The sequence below is a fragment of the Pseudochaenichthys georgianus genome, chromosome 4 (assembly GCF_902827115.2).
Source record: "Pseudochaenichthys georgianus chromosome 4, fPseGeo1.2, whole genome shotgun sequence".
Classification (NCBI taxonomy): Eukaryota; Metazoa; Chordata; class Actinopteri; order Perciformes; family Channichthyidae; genus Pseudochaenichthys; species Pseudochaenichthys georgianus.
The window spans coordinates 40378483-40393103 of NC_047506.1; the positions used below are offsets into that span (position 1 = coordinate 40378483).

The following is a 14621-nucleotide window of genomic DNA, read 5'->3' on the forward strand; positions in this document are numbered from 1 at the left end:
GTCAGCAGAGGCTCCGCAGGAGGAGGTGGAGGATTCGGATCTCGACGTCGTCGAGATGGGCGAGTCAGGAGAGGAGGTATTGCCGTTCCGATTCTCCCTTACGTGGGGCCAGACAACCCCGATTCCGGAGGAGGAGGACGAGGACGCCTCGGTGTCAGGAGGTCCGACTCTCAGGTCTGCACGTTTGGATTTCCCAGCGGTGATGACCCTGGCAGCGGAGCGCGTAGGCCTACCGCTCCCACCACCGCTGCCACCGAGGCCTATAAGCCGCCTGAGACAGGGGTTTTACGGCCCGGTGCATCCAGCGCAACCGACCTTCGTTTCGCCCCAACTGCCTGATATATGGCGGTGTGTGGAGGCGACATGGCAGCAGCCATTCAAGACAAAGGCCCCAGTAGCCGCTATGGCAGGCATCATCAAGGTGGAGGGCCGCTCGGACACAGCGTGTGCGGGGGTACCAATAGAACAGGTACCAATAGAACAGCTGTATAAGAGAGCTATCAAGGTGTTTGACAGAAAGCCATATTAATACCACCACTGTACCATCCTTGAAAAACACAATTTCTTGAGTTTTGACAATTTTAAGTCTTTTAAAAGTATGTGGTTTATTTATAAATGTTTACATGGACTGGCCCCCCCTCCCTTAGGGGAATTCATCCACAAAAAAGACACGCTGTACTAGGTCAGAAACCAGAGGAGACTGAAGTCCACCGTAGACGGACCACTTTTGGACAAAATGTACTTTCCATTAAAGGCAGCTCTTTGTGGAATAGCCTCCCAACTGAGATACGGGATCGTCCCACTCTCAATAGTTTTAAAGGTCAACTCAAAGAATGGTTGAGAAACAAACAGATGTGCAATCACCGCTAAATGCACTTTAATACAGGGGTATCTCCTCTTGCACTTTATGTATCTCTTGTATCTTCTCTTGCACTTTATATGTCATTGCTGCTATATTGTATTGCCATGTGATAAATACTTGCTGCTCTTGCTCTTTTGCACTTTTTGCACACCATGTATTTGTTTTTGCTATGTTTATAAATGTGATTTTCTTAAATGTTTTATGTGAGGGACTGCGGATGGAAAGTAGCTCAAAGCTAAATCCAGCATATTTACGCTTGAAATATCTATTGTTTTAAGTGTTCATTAATGTGCAATGAGAAACTTTTAGGAGCCTTTCTCCTCAACGTTTGTCAAGTCCGTTTTTACTTCCTGTCTTTGTTTGTTTTCCCACCTTTTCCCCCGGTCTGTCCTAGCCTTATGAGTTCTACCTATTCCCCATCAGCCCTGCAAACATCTGACCTTCGGTACACCTGTACTTCCTCCTCTCATTTCTTCTGTTTTAAGTCCTGGTTTTTCCGTTGTAGTTTTATTCGTCTGGAAGTTCTATTTTACCTTGCCTTGTCTGGACGAAACCTTTAAACAAAGGTAGTTTATATTCTATCTTTCTTTCTGCATTTGGGTCCACCTTTTCCGTGACTGCAAGATGTTACCTTGAGCATGAGTTGGTATTTGGTGATCCTCTGGACAGGCTTCAGCAGGTAGGCATCCAGAGAGAGTTTGTGGTCCAGCTTCTTCTGGCATTCCTGTTGTCACAAACACCCAACATTCTCCATCAGGAAAGACACAGGATAGACCTACTTAACCTAGTGTTAAAGCTACAATAAGTTCATGTCAAAACACACCTGTCGCAAGATGGGAAGAGATTGAAATGCTAGAGTCAGGTTGACCAGTGTTATCCTGGTGTATGGAACAAATATTGCAGTCTGACATCCTAAAGAGTACTTCATACCTGAAAGAAGAGGCTGTCTCCACACTGTCTCCAGATGACTTCAGAGCGGGGTTTATTCTGGCAGTACTTCTCATACACCTGAAGCTCTTCTTTCTGAAAACACAAAGACATGCCTTCACATTAAAACTTGTCTTTTTTTGGTCAATTTCAGCTGTTTGAATATGAGGTCTGTCAGTAATTCTGCACATCGCTGGATGGTACACCTAGTGTCCTCATTCTGTACCCTTGATTAAAAGAGTCCAAAGTCATGAGACAAACAGTATACACAAACCCTGCTTCCTACAGAATACGTTTGTACTCTTTGTATGTCGAACTAATGCCTTGATATGGTTTTTGTCAATTCAACAGTCAACTCAAAACTCTTTCAGAAGGAATGAGAAAGCCCTACAATCTATCTGACCTGATCCAATGGAGAGCCAACAATCTTCTCATTTTTTTAAATGACATGCTTATACGTACTGTCAAAACAAATAAACTGATTCTGTGAGTATTAGGATGCAAAGTAAGGTCTTAGGGTTAGGGTTAGAAAAACAACAAGATCCTATTCCTAAGTTATTTGGACCCAGCCCGATGATCCTGCCTGGTCCTGCATGTATCTAAAAGCATGTACTTTAAAGGCATCCCCTCTGAATAACACACACAGAAGCTATAAAACCCATCTCTGAGACCCTATTTCGGTTCGTAGAATGCTGCTCCATTTTAAACCTGCAATGATTTTACTTCAGAAATAGTAGCAAATTCACACATTTCAATTGCAAATAACATTACCGAAGTAGTACACCACCGAATGTAGGTCCTCATAATAGGTTTACTTTGTTTATACAGGAGACATTTTCATTATTGTTGAATGAACAACACGTAAACACTCAACCCAAATGCTTGGGTAAATGAACTGTCCACTGTTTTTTAAGCGACTCACCCTTTTCAGAAAACACGTCCCCACCAGCTCTGGTTTCTCCGCACAGTTCTCCAGCTCCCTGAGAAATGTCCTGCAGGAAGTGAATGAACAATGAGAACACAACTCACACTGTTCATTTTCTTAGAGCTGGAAATCACATTATCAATGCAAGTGAGCAGTTTATTGTAGCACGAGACAGTCAATAATTTAGATCTCCTTGGGTAAGTTGGCCAATAACTCAACTCTTGTTATTATCGAACACAATATTGATGTGTCAAATTGGACCCATTGTTTGGAAATGAAAGAGAGGACTCTCAATTGTACACATGAACAGCAGTTTACTAATCCTGAGCAGAACAGGATGAGCTTCAAGTCTGAGCAAATTATCCTCATGATGTGATCAATGTATCTCGGTTCAGACCTGTAGACCAAGCATTTGAAAGATGTGAGCAGCTTTTCCCATTCTCTTTTAATCTACCAGTATAAAGTCTCGCAACTTTTTGGACCATACATTGCTGGAATACCCATTTAAGGCCTACACTAATTTGAGTCTTGGCCCCTTAGTTTATACAAATCCAAACCAAGGATTTTGAAGAAGTGGAACAAATCTGTCCAACATCTCTGCCCCACCTCACTTTCATCAGTAACTGTACAGAGAGATGAGAAAAAGAGCTAACAAGTAGAGAGGAAAACAGGAAGCAAGAGAGAGGGCAAGGAAGTGAAAGCATAAAGTGAGGGGAAAGAGATAAGGATGGAAGGAAAGTAGGAACAGCTCTTTGGTTCAGGCCTTCGGGGAGTCTGCAATCTGCTTGGCATGCCTGTGATGTTTCTGAATTGTTCTGCTTGTTACGGTGGCCCTGAAGTGAAAGACATTTTACAAAACGCCGCAGCTTTTCACAAAACGCCACAGCATTTCACATTGGACGGAAAGGGTATTCCTTAGGGAGAACACTTCCTGTTTGTGATTGGACAGAGCCAGCCATAGGAGCACTGCTGTGATTGGTTGTTTTTGCTGCCAGTCAAGAAATGACACTGCGTGATTGGCCCAACACATCAGCCGTTAGCTGTTAGCACACACTCAGAGCTCACAGCTCCTCATATCTGTTCAGAAACTGGACAAAAGTTAAACATATACAAAACACAGACTGTCTGTCATTTCGAATACAGTCGCTACTTTATTTATGTCTGTATGACGTTGTTGTGAGTGTGGACGGAGCAGCTACAGGTTAGTTAGCCTGATCGATCCTATTCTTTCACACACAGTGACGTCACGAGCTACCCACAATGCAACGTGCGCCATATATATATAAATACGCCATTTTCCAGGAGGTGCTAATATCCTGGAGGTGCTAATATAAACAGCTAGCTAACGTAGCCAGGCAGAGCGCACTAGGTTTTTTTTCTGAATTAACGACCGAAGAAATCGCTGCATGTCTTCGGATGACATCTCTGGACTGGAGGGGTGTGCTCTAGGTCGTTACCAGCGTAAACTAGAGCTGTGTGGGTTGTCGGATTGCCCTTACTGACTGCCTGCAGATGTATGGAAAAACGAACCTTGAAAGTGGCCTTCGTCGATTTTGGCTGCATCTACGTCTAATTTCTGGAAACACCAGGTGAATACCCCACTTGTCACAATAATAGTATCATGCCATTGCATATATGTGGTATTTTAGAGTTGACTAGATATTGATTAAGGCAATAGACTATGATATTCTGCTTGCACCTCGCGTGAAATGGCGGATACCGGAAGTACGGTGTCGCACTCGGCCGTATGTGTGTGTGAAAGAATTCCGATAGGATTTACATGGAGATACGCCCCACCCCCTCTCCAGCGTCTTGTTTGAATGACAGAAGTAAACACAGAATTAATGCTTTATTAATTCATGGTTTTTAAGGGGCTTATCTCCATGTAAATACTATGGTAGACCACCCAATATTCGCATCGCTCTAATCGCTCGAGTTTCACCGCGGCTGTCAGCTGTGTTTGCTCCTGTCATTCAAACAAGAGGCGCTGGAGAGGGGGCGGGAAGTATCTCCATGTAAATCCTATGGGAGATACCAACTACAACAAAATGAACATATTTGACCATGATTTAATTGTAATACACGTTTCAAAGTGATGCCGAAGTAACTACATACTGATAACGGTTAGTAAAAACCATGAATTAACGCTTTGACAAGTTTGCAGATAAGACGGCAGGCGAAAAGCTTTTAAAATGCGTGTTTTCTGAATGGAATCGGATCCATCAGGCTACACTAACCTGTTGCTAGTGATGGCAGTTTGACACTGAAGCTTCGAACGGAGCTTCAACCCTGGACTTCCTATTCCATAGAAGCAGTGCTTCGAAGCTTGCTTCAAATCACGTGACATGTGACGTCCGAAGCAGCAACTGCTTCAAATCACGTGACATGTGACGTCCGAAGCAGCAACTGCTTCATTTCCGGAATGACTGCTTCATTCCATTCACGCGATTCAATGCACTGCCTCGTCTCGATTCTGACAGGTGATAGGTTGAAACAGTTTCAAATTTGAGCCCTTTAACACTTTATGACCGCTCTAAACAATGCGCAATGTGTGGGTTGTCGTAGTTTGCGTTGTTGCTGTTGAGTTGTTGTTGGTATTGCATTTTAATTGTAGTATCATTATAGAGCAAGCCAGGAAGAAAGATAGGTCGTTCTGGCTCGGAGTTGGGAAACACTTCGAAATGTGGAGAAGTTGTGAACAAAAAGACAATTATAAGTAATATAAAAACAGTTCAATATTTCAAGGAATAGATAGCCCAGTGGGTAGAGCCGGCGGCCCGAATGCGGCGATGTCCTCCGCGCAGCTGGTTCAAAGCCCGGAATGGATGTATTTTAATCATTGCTTTTCAACTTTAATAACTGATAAAAGGCCCTCTCCTCCCAAATTTTTTTCCAGCACTCTCTAGTCTCTTCTCAATAACCCAATACACACAATTATCAATCTTTAAGTGCAAATAGAACATGATATTCAGTCTTAGTGTGTGTGTGTGTGTGTGTGTGTGTGTGTGTGTGTGTGTGTGTGTGTGTGTGTGTGTGTGTGTGTGTGTGTGTGTGTGTGTGTGTGTGTGTGTGTGTGTGTGTGTGTGTGTGTGTGTGTGTGTGTGTGTGTGTGTGTGCATCGAATATTTTTCAAGGCAAAGATACGTTAAACCCAATGCAGCCTTGCACTTCGCCAGGAGAGGTCGCTGTAACTGAAGCTTCGAGAAATGAACCTATTTCCGACACAATTGTCCAAGTGGTTCAACGCTTCATTCAAAGCTTCATTTTGCCATCACTACCTGTAGCTGCTCCGTCCACACTCACAACAACGTCATACAGACATAAATAAAGCAGCGACTGTATTCGCCATGACATAGACAGTCTGTGGTTTGTACATGTTTAACTTGTGTCAAGTTTCTGAACAGATATGAAGAGCTGTGAGCTCTGAGTGTGTGCTAACGGCTGATATGTTGGGACATATTTTGCTGTCGGGTGTTGACCAATCACGAAGCGTCATTTCTTGACTGGCAGCAAAAACAACCAATCACAGCAGTGCTTCTCTGGCTGGCTCTGTCCAATCACAAACAAGAAGTGTTCTCCCTAAAGGAACACTTCCAATGTGAAATGCTGTGGTGTTTTCTGAAATGCTGTGGTGTCTTGCACTTCAGGGCCACCGTAGTTTGTTGACAGTTGCTTTGAATAAATATCTCACAGGCACTTTTGTTTGTCCTTGGAGCGAGAGCACAGTGGCTAAGGTTACATCAATTACACTCTGAAGCTACAAGTTAAGGAGGTACAAAACAAACCAGTGCTCTACAGTTCAAATGTTCCGACATGCTAGCTGTGGAGTTCAATATTCCTTTCAATGAAGGATGAGATTATTCAATAAACTGTCTGCATAAATCTAAGAAGGACCATGGGGATTAAACCAATCAGAACCCTGGGATGTGAAACCGATCAAACTGTCAAACTAGACAGTAAGTAGCAAATATAAATATATCAGGGCTGTCAAGTTAACACGTTAATAACGCAATTTTTTTTTAATGACACTAATTATTTTAACGTGCGATTAACGAATTGTTCTCGGCCCGCCCCGTAGTTTCAGAGCCCAAAGGCTTGACGTTGTTGTTGTTGTTAGTTGGATGGTGGGAGATTCTAGCGAGAGATATGGATACAAAAAAATATGTTTTAAACAGCAAGCCAACAGCTGATGCTGACAGCCCCGCTCCTGCCGCTCGCTTGCGGCAGACCACGCTTGAAAGTTTGCCGGGGAGACGCCTGGACAACAACAGCGATAGCTAAATGGGGGCTCATTAAAAAATAAGTACAGCTATTGTCTCCCTCTTGTATAACTGGTGCCCCACCTGCAGCAGGTAATGCAGGGTTGCCAACTCTCACGCATCTAGCGTATGACACACGCTTTCACTCTCAATCTCACGCTCTCACGCTGCCCAAACTATTCTCAAGCCAAAAACAAGATGAACCGGTGATCGTCTTTTGTTGGTTATTTACAATGTTGAGTTGACAGCTGCTCAAGTTGTTGATCCGCTCCCTCCCCGCCTCCACCACCATCAGACCCCCCTATTAGTGCTCGGTCACTGTTCGCTTTGTGAGAGGGTTTGAAGGTCTAATTTCTAATGATTGATAGTTACACATACTTGTTGTATGTATTAGTTTAGTTTGCCCCTGGTACGTAAAAAGGATAATAATAGCGTTTTTTTTAATTATACTGAGTTATTCTTCTTGTCAATAACCGCTACTATTTGTTTGTTTTATGGATTTCGGCCGGCTGGGTCTAAATGCCAGGGCCGATTTGCTGTCCCAGTCCAGCCCTGTCCAGAGGTACCACAGTACTGGCAAAACGGGAGGTCTCCTTCACAGTGAGGAGACTCCAGAGGTGGTTTATTTGCCTGTTGTGACGGCCCCTAGGCCTTAGACTCAGGTCCCTGGTTAGCCACTCCCCAAATCAGGAGAGATTGCTGACACCTGATTTGGGTTGACTGCTCAGCTACAAGTATGGGTGCCTGAGCAGTCAGTCTTTCTCTCCTCTTGGGTTGCTAGGCTCTACTGGACCTTGGTTGGTTGGTTGGTTGGTTGGTTGGTTGGTTGGTTTGTTGGTTCTTTCGTTATATACTGATGCATGTTCACACTACACACATTACTGATTAACTGACTTCATAGTTAATTTAGTTTCTTTAAATAAATGCACTTCAATTGGATGAATCATGTGTGGTCTCCTTCCTTTGTCCGTCCTTGAGCCAGGGCGTGACATGGGGGCTCGTCTAAAGTCAAAAGTCAAATGTTGACATACATTTTGTCGGTAAGAATTTTCTGTACTAATTTAGGTTGGAGTATCACACATGGATGTAGTTGTTTTGGAGAGCTTTATTATAATCTAGTTTGGGCCAGTTTTCTTTGAGGTAAATATGCTAAATGTTTGGTGTGGCATGTGACTGGTGTTCTCCTCTGTGAGGCCAAGCAGCAGGTTCTAATGGAGAGTCTGTTGTCGGGGGTTGGGTTTAGTGTGACAGAGAAAGTGGCTAGAGCAGTTGTCTCGGGATCACGTCCATGGTTTCTTGTGGGGTCGCTGTGTATACAGTTGCTTTCCAGTGCCACTGGGTTTCAGTGAATAAATACCCGCCACAAGTATCTGTACGAAGACTAGGTACGAGTTTAGTCAGATAAGGGACATACTCTAATGAGTTAGTTGAGCATGGGGAGTCACCAGTTGTTGTTGCCACTAGTTGCATAGTGTAAAGGTTCCGTGTATGTTACCTCAATGTGGTTATCTAGGTTGCTAGATTTTTGTGGTTTGATATGGCTAACATTGTGGAAGATTTTGTTCAGTGTCCCTCGGCTGAGTTGTTGGAGCAATGTACAAAGCAGCAGTTGGTGAAGATTGCTCATTATTACTCTGTTGATTTTGATTCCAAGCAAACAAAGGAAAACCTGAAAAGTGTTATAAAGGCTCATTTGCTAGACTGTGCGGTACTGATGGACAGGGGAGGTCAGAGCGTGGTCACTAATTATGTGTCTGGCTTGACATTTGAACAACAGAAAGAATTGTTGATTTTGAGGTTAGAAGAAATGAAACTGGATTTGGAACTGCAAACATTGGCTTTGATTAGGGCAGGTAAAATGTCTGCATCGGCATTGAATGAGGAACTTGTAAGTTCACGCTTTGATGTTGCAAGTAATTTACTGTTGTTGCCAAAGTTTAATGAAAGGATATAGACACTTTTTGTGTCTGTTTGAGCGTGTTGCTGATTCAAGGGGCTGGCCTGATGAGGACAGAACTTTAATGTTGCAGTGTGTGTTTAAAGGTAAAGCACAAGAAGCCTACTCCGCTTTATCTTCTGATGCCTGTAAAGATTATGATACGGTGAAATCGTCTGTTTTGAAGGCTTATGAGTTGGTGCCTGAAGCGTACCGCCAACGTTTTAGAGACTGGCGAAAGAGTGGTAACAAAACACATGTGGAATTTACACGGGATTTGATCTTGCATTTCAAGCGCTGGTACTCTGCTTCTGGTGTAAAAACATTGGATCAGTTATGTGATTTAATCATTCTGGAGCAGTTGAAACAGTCGGTCCCTGAGAACGTTGCAACCTATATTAATGAACATAAAGTCACATGTCCTAGGGAGGCAGCAGTACTGGCTGATGAGTATGTGTTGACGCACAGGCGCATCTTTGGTGAGCGTTATGAAAGGAATGAATCTCAGAGAGCAGGATCTTTGTCCCCAAAGTTTGCACAGCACCCTAATGGCACAAGCAATGCAAATGTGTGTAATTATTGCCATCAACAGGGTCATTGGAAAAAAGAATGTCCTTTGCTCGAGGGGAAAAGCAACCATTGTCATGTGAAGTCAGTTGGTTTGGCTACAACTGTTCATAATCCCAGAGTTGGTGAAACAGAAGTCTTGGCTCCATTGCAAATGCAGGGTAAGGCAATTGATATCTCAGAGGTTGAGTCGGGTTATGCTTCGTTTATGTCTGACGGTTTCGTAACTAGTTGGGAGTGACAAGAAAGTTCAAGTCAGGATTTTGAGGGACTCAGGCGCTTTGAATACTTTGGTGAGGGAGGCCATTTTGCCTTTTTCTCCAGATTCAGACACGGGGCGCTGTGTTCCAGTTCGAGGGATTGTTCTGCAATCCATTTCTGTGCCTGAGCATAAACTGTTTCTGTCCTGTGATTGGGTCCAGAGAGAAGTGGAGGTTGGTGTTCGTCCAGAGTTGCCCGTGACTGGAGTGGACATCATTTTGGGAAATGACCTGGCAGGTGGTCGTGTTTGGCCAGATCATGCAAAGCCATTCAGGGGTAACAAAATAAACATTGCAGGAAAGAGTTTTCATGTTAGAGGCGAGGACTGGTTTTGTACTGATAAGTGTGGAATGATGAACTTTGCTAGAAGAAGCAGTTGTTACAGATGTGGCAGGAAGAACCCCATGAGGGCACAAATGATGAAAGCTGGAGGAACAGATAGTTGGAAAACTCTGGCTGGGAGGAGCAGGGGTCTCTTCAGTGTAAATGATTGGAAGTGCAAAACATGTGGCAATGTCAATTGGGCTAGAAGGTCAGAGTGCAACATTTGTAACACACGGAAGTATGTGAAAGAGAGCTACAGTAACCTCTTTGGGTAAGATGGGGCAGGCAAGGGGAGCTTCGTCCCATTCTTGTTGAAGTGTTGGCCGTACAGGCATTCCCTGTTTCGTCCACTAAGCAGCAGTAGTTGCTTTTCCTGGGGTTAGGCTGTAATGATTGCGGGTTTTGTGCAAATTTCAGTAGTCACCTCAGGTACTTTTTTGTCATAGTTCCTTCTTTGCCTAGTATCAGTTTTGATAGGCTTATAATGCAGTTTGTGTGTGCTCTGAGACGTGTTACTCAGATTTATGAATTGGAAGAAAATGTTGTGTCTAATATTCTTGTTTTGTTTCAGGATCTGAGGTGCTACCTCATTCTTAAGGGGGGAGGTGTGACGGCCCCTAGGCCTTAGACTCAGGTCCCTGGTTAGCCACTCCCCAAATCAGGAGAGATTGCTGACACCTGATTTGGGTTGACTGCTCAGCTACAAGTATGGGTGCCTGAGCAGTCAGTCTTTCTCTCCTCTTGGGTTGCTAGGCTCTACTGGACCTTGGTTGGTTGGTTGGTTGGTTGGTTTGTTGGTTCTTTCGTTATATACTGATGCATGTTCACACTACACACATTACTGATTAACTGACTTCATAGTTAATTTAGTTTCTTTAAATAAATGCACTTCAATTGGATGAATCATGTGTGGTCTCCTTCCTTTGTCCGTCCTTGAGCCAGGGCGTGACACTGTGTATCGACCCCGTGCGTCAGAGGAGACACATGGTGTACATTCCTCCTTCCGTGGGTTTGGATTGAACCCACTGGAAAAATCTCCACGTCAGTGGGGGTGCCCCTGAGCAGAGTGACGTCACACACCACAGTGTTCACAGACGCATCTCTCGCAGGCTGAGGAACGTGCATGTCGCAGGCAGTGGGGGGACAGTTATAGGGGATAATTACTATATGGAAAGTGCTCCAGCACTTCGTCCCGTTGCTGTACAATCAACATGTGTTGATTCGAACAGACAACAAAGCAGCGGCGGCCTACATAAATCGCCAGGGAGGTGTTCGATCAGCGCAGCTGCTGAACACACATCCTACAAAGCCAAATGGACAATGTTCCGTGTGGTGTGTAGGGAAAAGCCTGGACCCCGTTGGCCCCCCTGCCTCGTGCTGTCGTTCCTCCAGCTGTTGCTGGACAGGAATTGGCTTATAGCACGGTAAAAACATATGCTGCTGCCATTTCATCTTGCCACGTAGATTGGTGTCAGCACGGTGTGTAGTCACCCTCTGACAAAACGTTTTCTACGGGGAGCACAGAGACTCAGACATGGGTCACGCGCTTTGGCGCCTCAATGGGTTTTGGCTTTAGTGTTACGCGCACTGAGTAAAGCTCCATTTGAACCTTTGGATCAGGTCCCCCTGAAGTTCTGGTCAGCCAAAGTAGCTCTGCTCCTGGCTCTGACATCAGCTAAAGGGTGAGTGATGTGTCTGCTCTCTCTGTGGCTCCGTCAGGTCTCCAGATCCAAGGAGATGGCAGCTCAGCGGTGTTGCGCCCTAACCCGGTTTTACAGCCAAAGGTGATCACAAGCTCGTTTAGATCGAGAGTGATAACCTTGGAGGGCTTCTTTCCTCCTCCTCACACATCAGAGGAGGAAGCCACATCTCATCTCCTCTGTCCCGTGCACGCGCTGGCATGCTATGTTGCACGCACGGCTGCTTTACGAAAATCCTAGCGCCTGTTTGTGCATTACAGAGAGCGCTCATTAGGGCAGCCTCTGTCTGCACAGCGCCTGTACACGGGCTGGGTGAGGCGGTGTCACAGGCGTATGTCTCCTCTGGGTTGGATCCCCCGGAAAACATTAAAGCGCACAGCACCAGAGGAATATCAACTTCTGCGACGTGGCACGGAGGAATGACAGTGGAAGACATTTGCACTGCTGCATCTTGGTCTTCACCCTGTTCTTTTATTCATTTTTATTTGAGGGATGTCTCCCACTCCTCTCTGACACACTCAGTACTGGATAGCCTGCCAGGAGTAATGTCGGGGTTTTCAATTGCATGCCCTCTCTCCGGCCTGTCGGCACTTAGAGAGCGGCCTTTTGTTCCCCTCTCTTGATCGTTTTTAACAAGTGAAACTCGATCTCTACTTTTTATAAACGACAGGTAGCCCGAGTAAGCCTACCTTCGTTCCCTGATGGAGAAATAGTCATTTTTTAATGCTATATTCCCTGGGAACGTGATGCTCCATTTACGCACGGCGAAATGGACATGGGTTATTAACTGAGTAGGTGTGTTTTGTGCTTCTGGTAACGGACGGAACCAGATATAGGACTGGGGTTACGTAATGTAACCCAGCTTCTATGAGTATAGGCGCAGCCCTCTAAGGTTCGGGCCCCACTGGTTCCGCGAATAGCTGAAGAAAAGCTGTTGGAGTGGATTGTAGGGCTTACTTCCTATTTATACGGAAGTGAGCCTGGAGGTGGGGCCCACGTCATAGGTGGGCGTGGAATAAATCTGTCAGTGCTGCACACGTGCTGTGGGGATTACCCAATAGCGATAGCCTTAGAGGGCTGCGCCTATACTCATAGAAGCTGGGTTACATTACGTAACCCCAGTTGTTGTTGTTCTGAGCGCCGTAACGCCGTTGGGGAGAAAATCAGCGATGTAAACGGTGACGTCATGACGCAGCAGCGGCAGCACCAGTCAGGCTCTGGGCGGTGTGAACAGAGCGGGAGCAGAAAAGGGAAACCGGAGCTGAACCAGAAAAGCTCTAGCTCGGAGCTAGAAAGGGAAAAGCGCTGGTGTGAAAGCCGCAACAGACACACAGGCCAGGGCGTTGACACGGCGCCCTTTGAGCATCAGCTCTGACGACGCTGATTGGCTGAAATTATGTTTCGGCGGCATGGTTTACAGATAGCAACAGTCAGCTTGTTGGCTGCTGCTGCTCTGGCTGAGGGCTCCTTTCTACCGCCCGGACGAGAGAGGGTAATGATACACGCTGCGGCCAGGCAGGAAACATGTGACTTATCAGTAACTTTAGATATCGTAAAACAATTTTTACCGAGATTTTATTGTAGATTATACATTTTACTGATACAAATTATATAATATTTACCTTGTTCATTAAAAAAAAAAAGATATATTATTTTTAATTTGTAATGACAATCAAACATGTGGGAAGTGGGTGGGCGGCGCCCCTAGTGCCCCTATGGGCCGGCCGCCACTGACTATCGGTTTTTTCCCAGGAGCTGGTGAAGACCAACAATAGAGCTTGAAGGATGCTAATGTACAGCTGCATGGGTACATTGTTTTTCTCTCCCTTTATTTAGAATACTTATTTGAAGAATAATTAAATTCATTAAAATGTATGTAAAGTGCATACAAAAATAATTACTCAGTCTCTGAACCAGATCCAAATTAAATTATTACAAATAATGAATGCATTGATATAAAAAGGACTACTAAGAGTGTTTCACAAGTTGATTTGTTATCTATAAGAGATTTCTATAACTGTGTGGAACATTAATAATGTTCCTGACTCATGTGACATGGTTCGGTCCCTGGTCTATTATGGAGTGGTCTCTCAGTTTCCTACATACTCTTTCACCCTGTGGTCAGCCTTGTTCCAAATCAGTGTTTCCAGGCTAGAAAGGAGCATGGGACAGGCCAATGTGCACAATGCATCCCACCTACCTGTTGTGAAACTCGTATATGGCTGGCAGGTTGCCAAACAGCACATCCCTTTTGTTCTCCAGGGTGGGGGGGATTAGGTGGCTGAGCTCGGAGTTATCCAGCTCTGCAAAATAACCCTGCAGCAGGGAAGAGTGATGAGACAGGGAGGAAGAAGAAGACATAAATGACCCTGCAAGATAGCAAAACATGTCTTCTAATGACCATTTACAGTGTCAAACTTTACAAATGGACACCTACAATAAGAGTAATGAGGTATACATTAACACCATGCTCTTTTTTATGTAATCAATATACTGTACAATCAGAATCAATGCGTCCTGCTGAATCCTATGGTGTCTCGTCAATTGTGTTTGTTTTATGTCTGTCATTTCATGTTTAGCCAGGTACTTATGTCATTCCAAGTCTAGTCAGGTTTCTATGTAGTCAGGTTTTCATGTTACTTCACATCTTGTCTGTCTATTTTATGTCTGTCATCTCTAGTCAAGTCCCCATGTTTCATGTCATGTCTCGTTTTCCCATTGCCTGTTTTATTTTGTACTTACCTCTTTTCAGGCCCTGTTACTTCCTCCCTTTGTGTGTTTTCCCGCCATCGTCAGCGTCTGCCCCGCCCCTGATTGTTTCCACCTGTTCCCACTTCCCTCATGTTTAAATAATCATTGT

General features: G+C 44.7%; 1 protein-coding gene across 9 annotated transcripts in view; it reads right to left on the reverse strand.

Moving 5' to 3' along the window:
• Window positions 1-14621, reverse strand: part of mcf2l2 (MCF.2 cell line derived transforming sequence-like 2) — a 175616-nt gene that overhangs the window by 54058 nt on the left and 106937 nt on the right. For all 9 annotated transcript variants that reach the window (XM_034080623.2, XM_034080615.2, XM_034080622.2 and 6 more), the window contains exons 17-20: window positions 13962-14077; window positions 2712-2781; window positions 1793-1885; window positions 1494-1586 (exon numbers count right to left, since the gene is read on the reverse strand). In XM_034080623.2, coding sequence (XP_033936514.1) covers window positions 1494-1586; window positions 1793-1885; window positions 2712-2781; window positions 13962-14077 — 372 coding nt within the window. The remainder of the gene's footprint in view (window positions 1-1493; window positions 1587-1792; window positions 1886-2711; window positions 2782-13961; window positions 14078-14621) is intronic.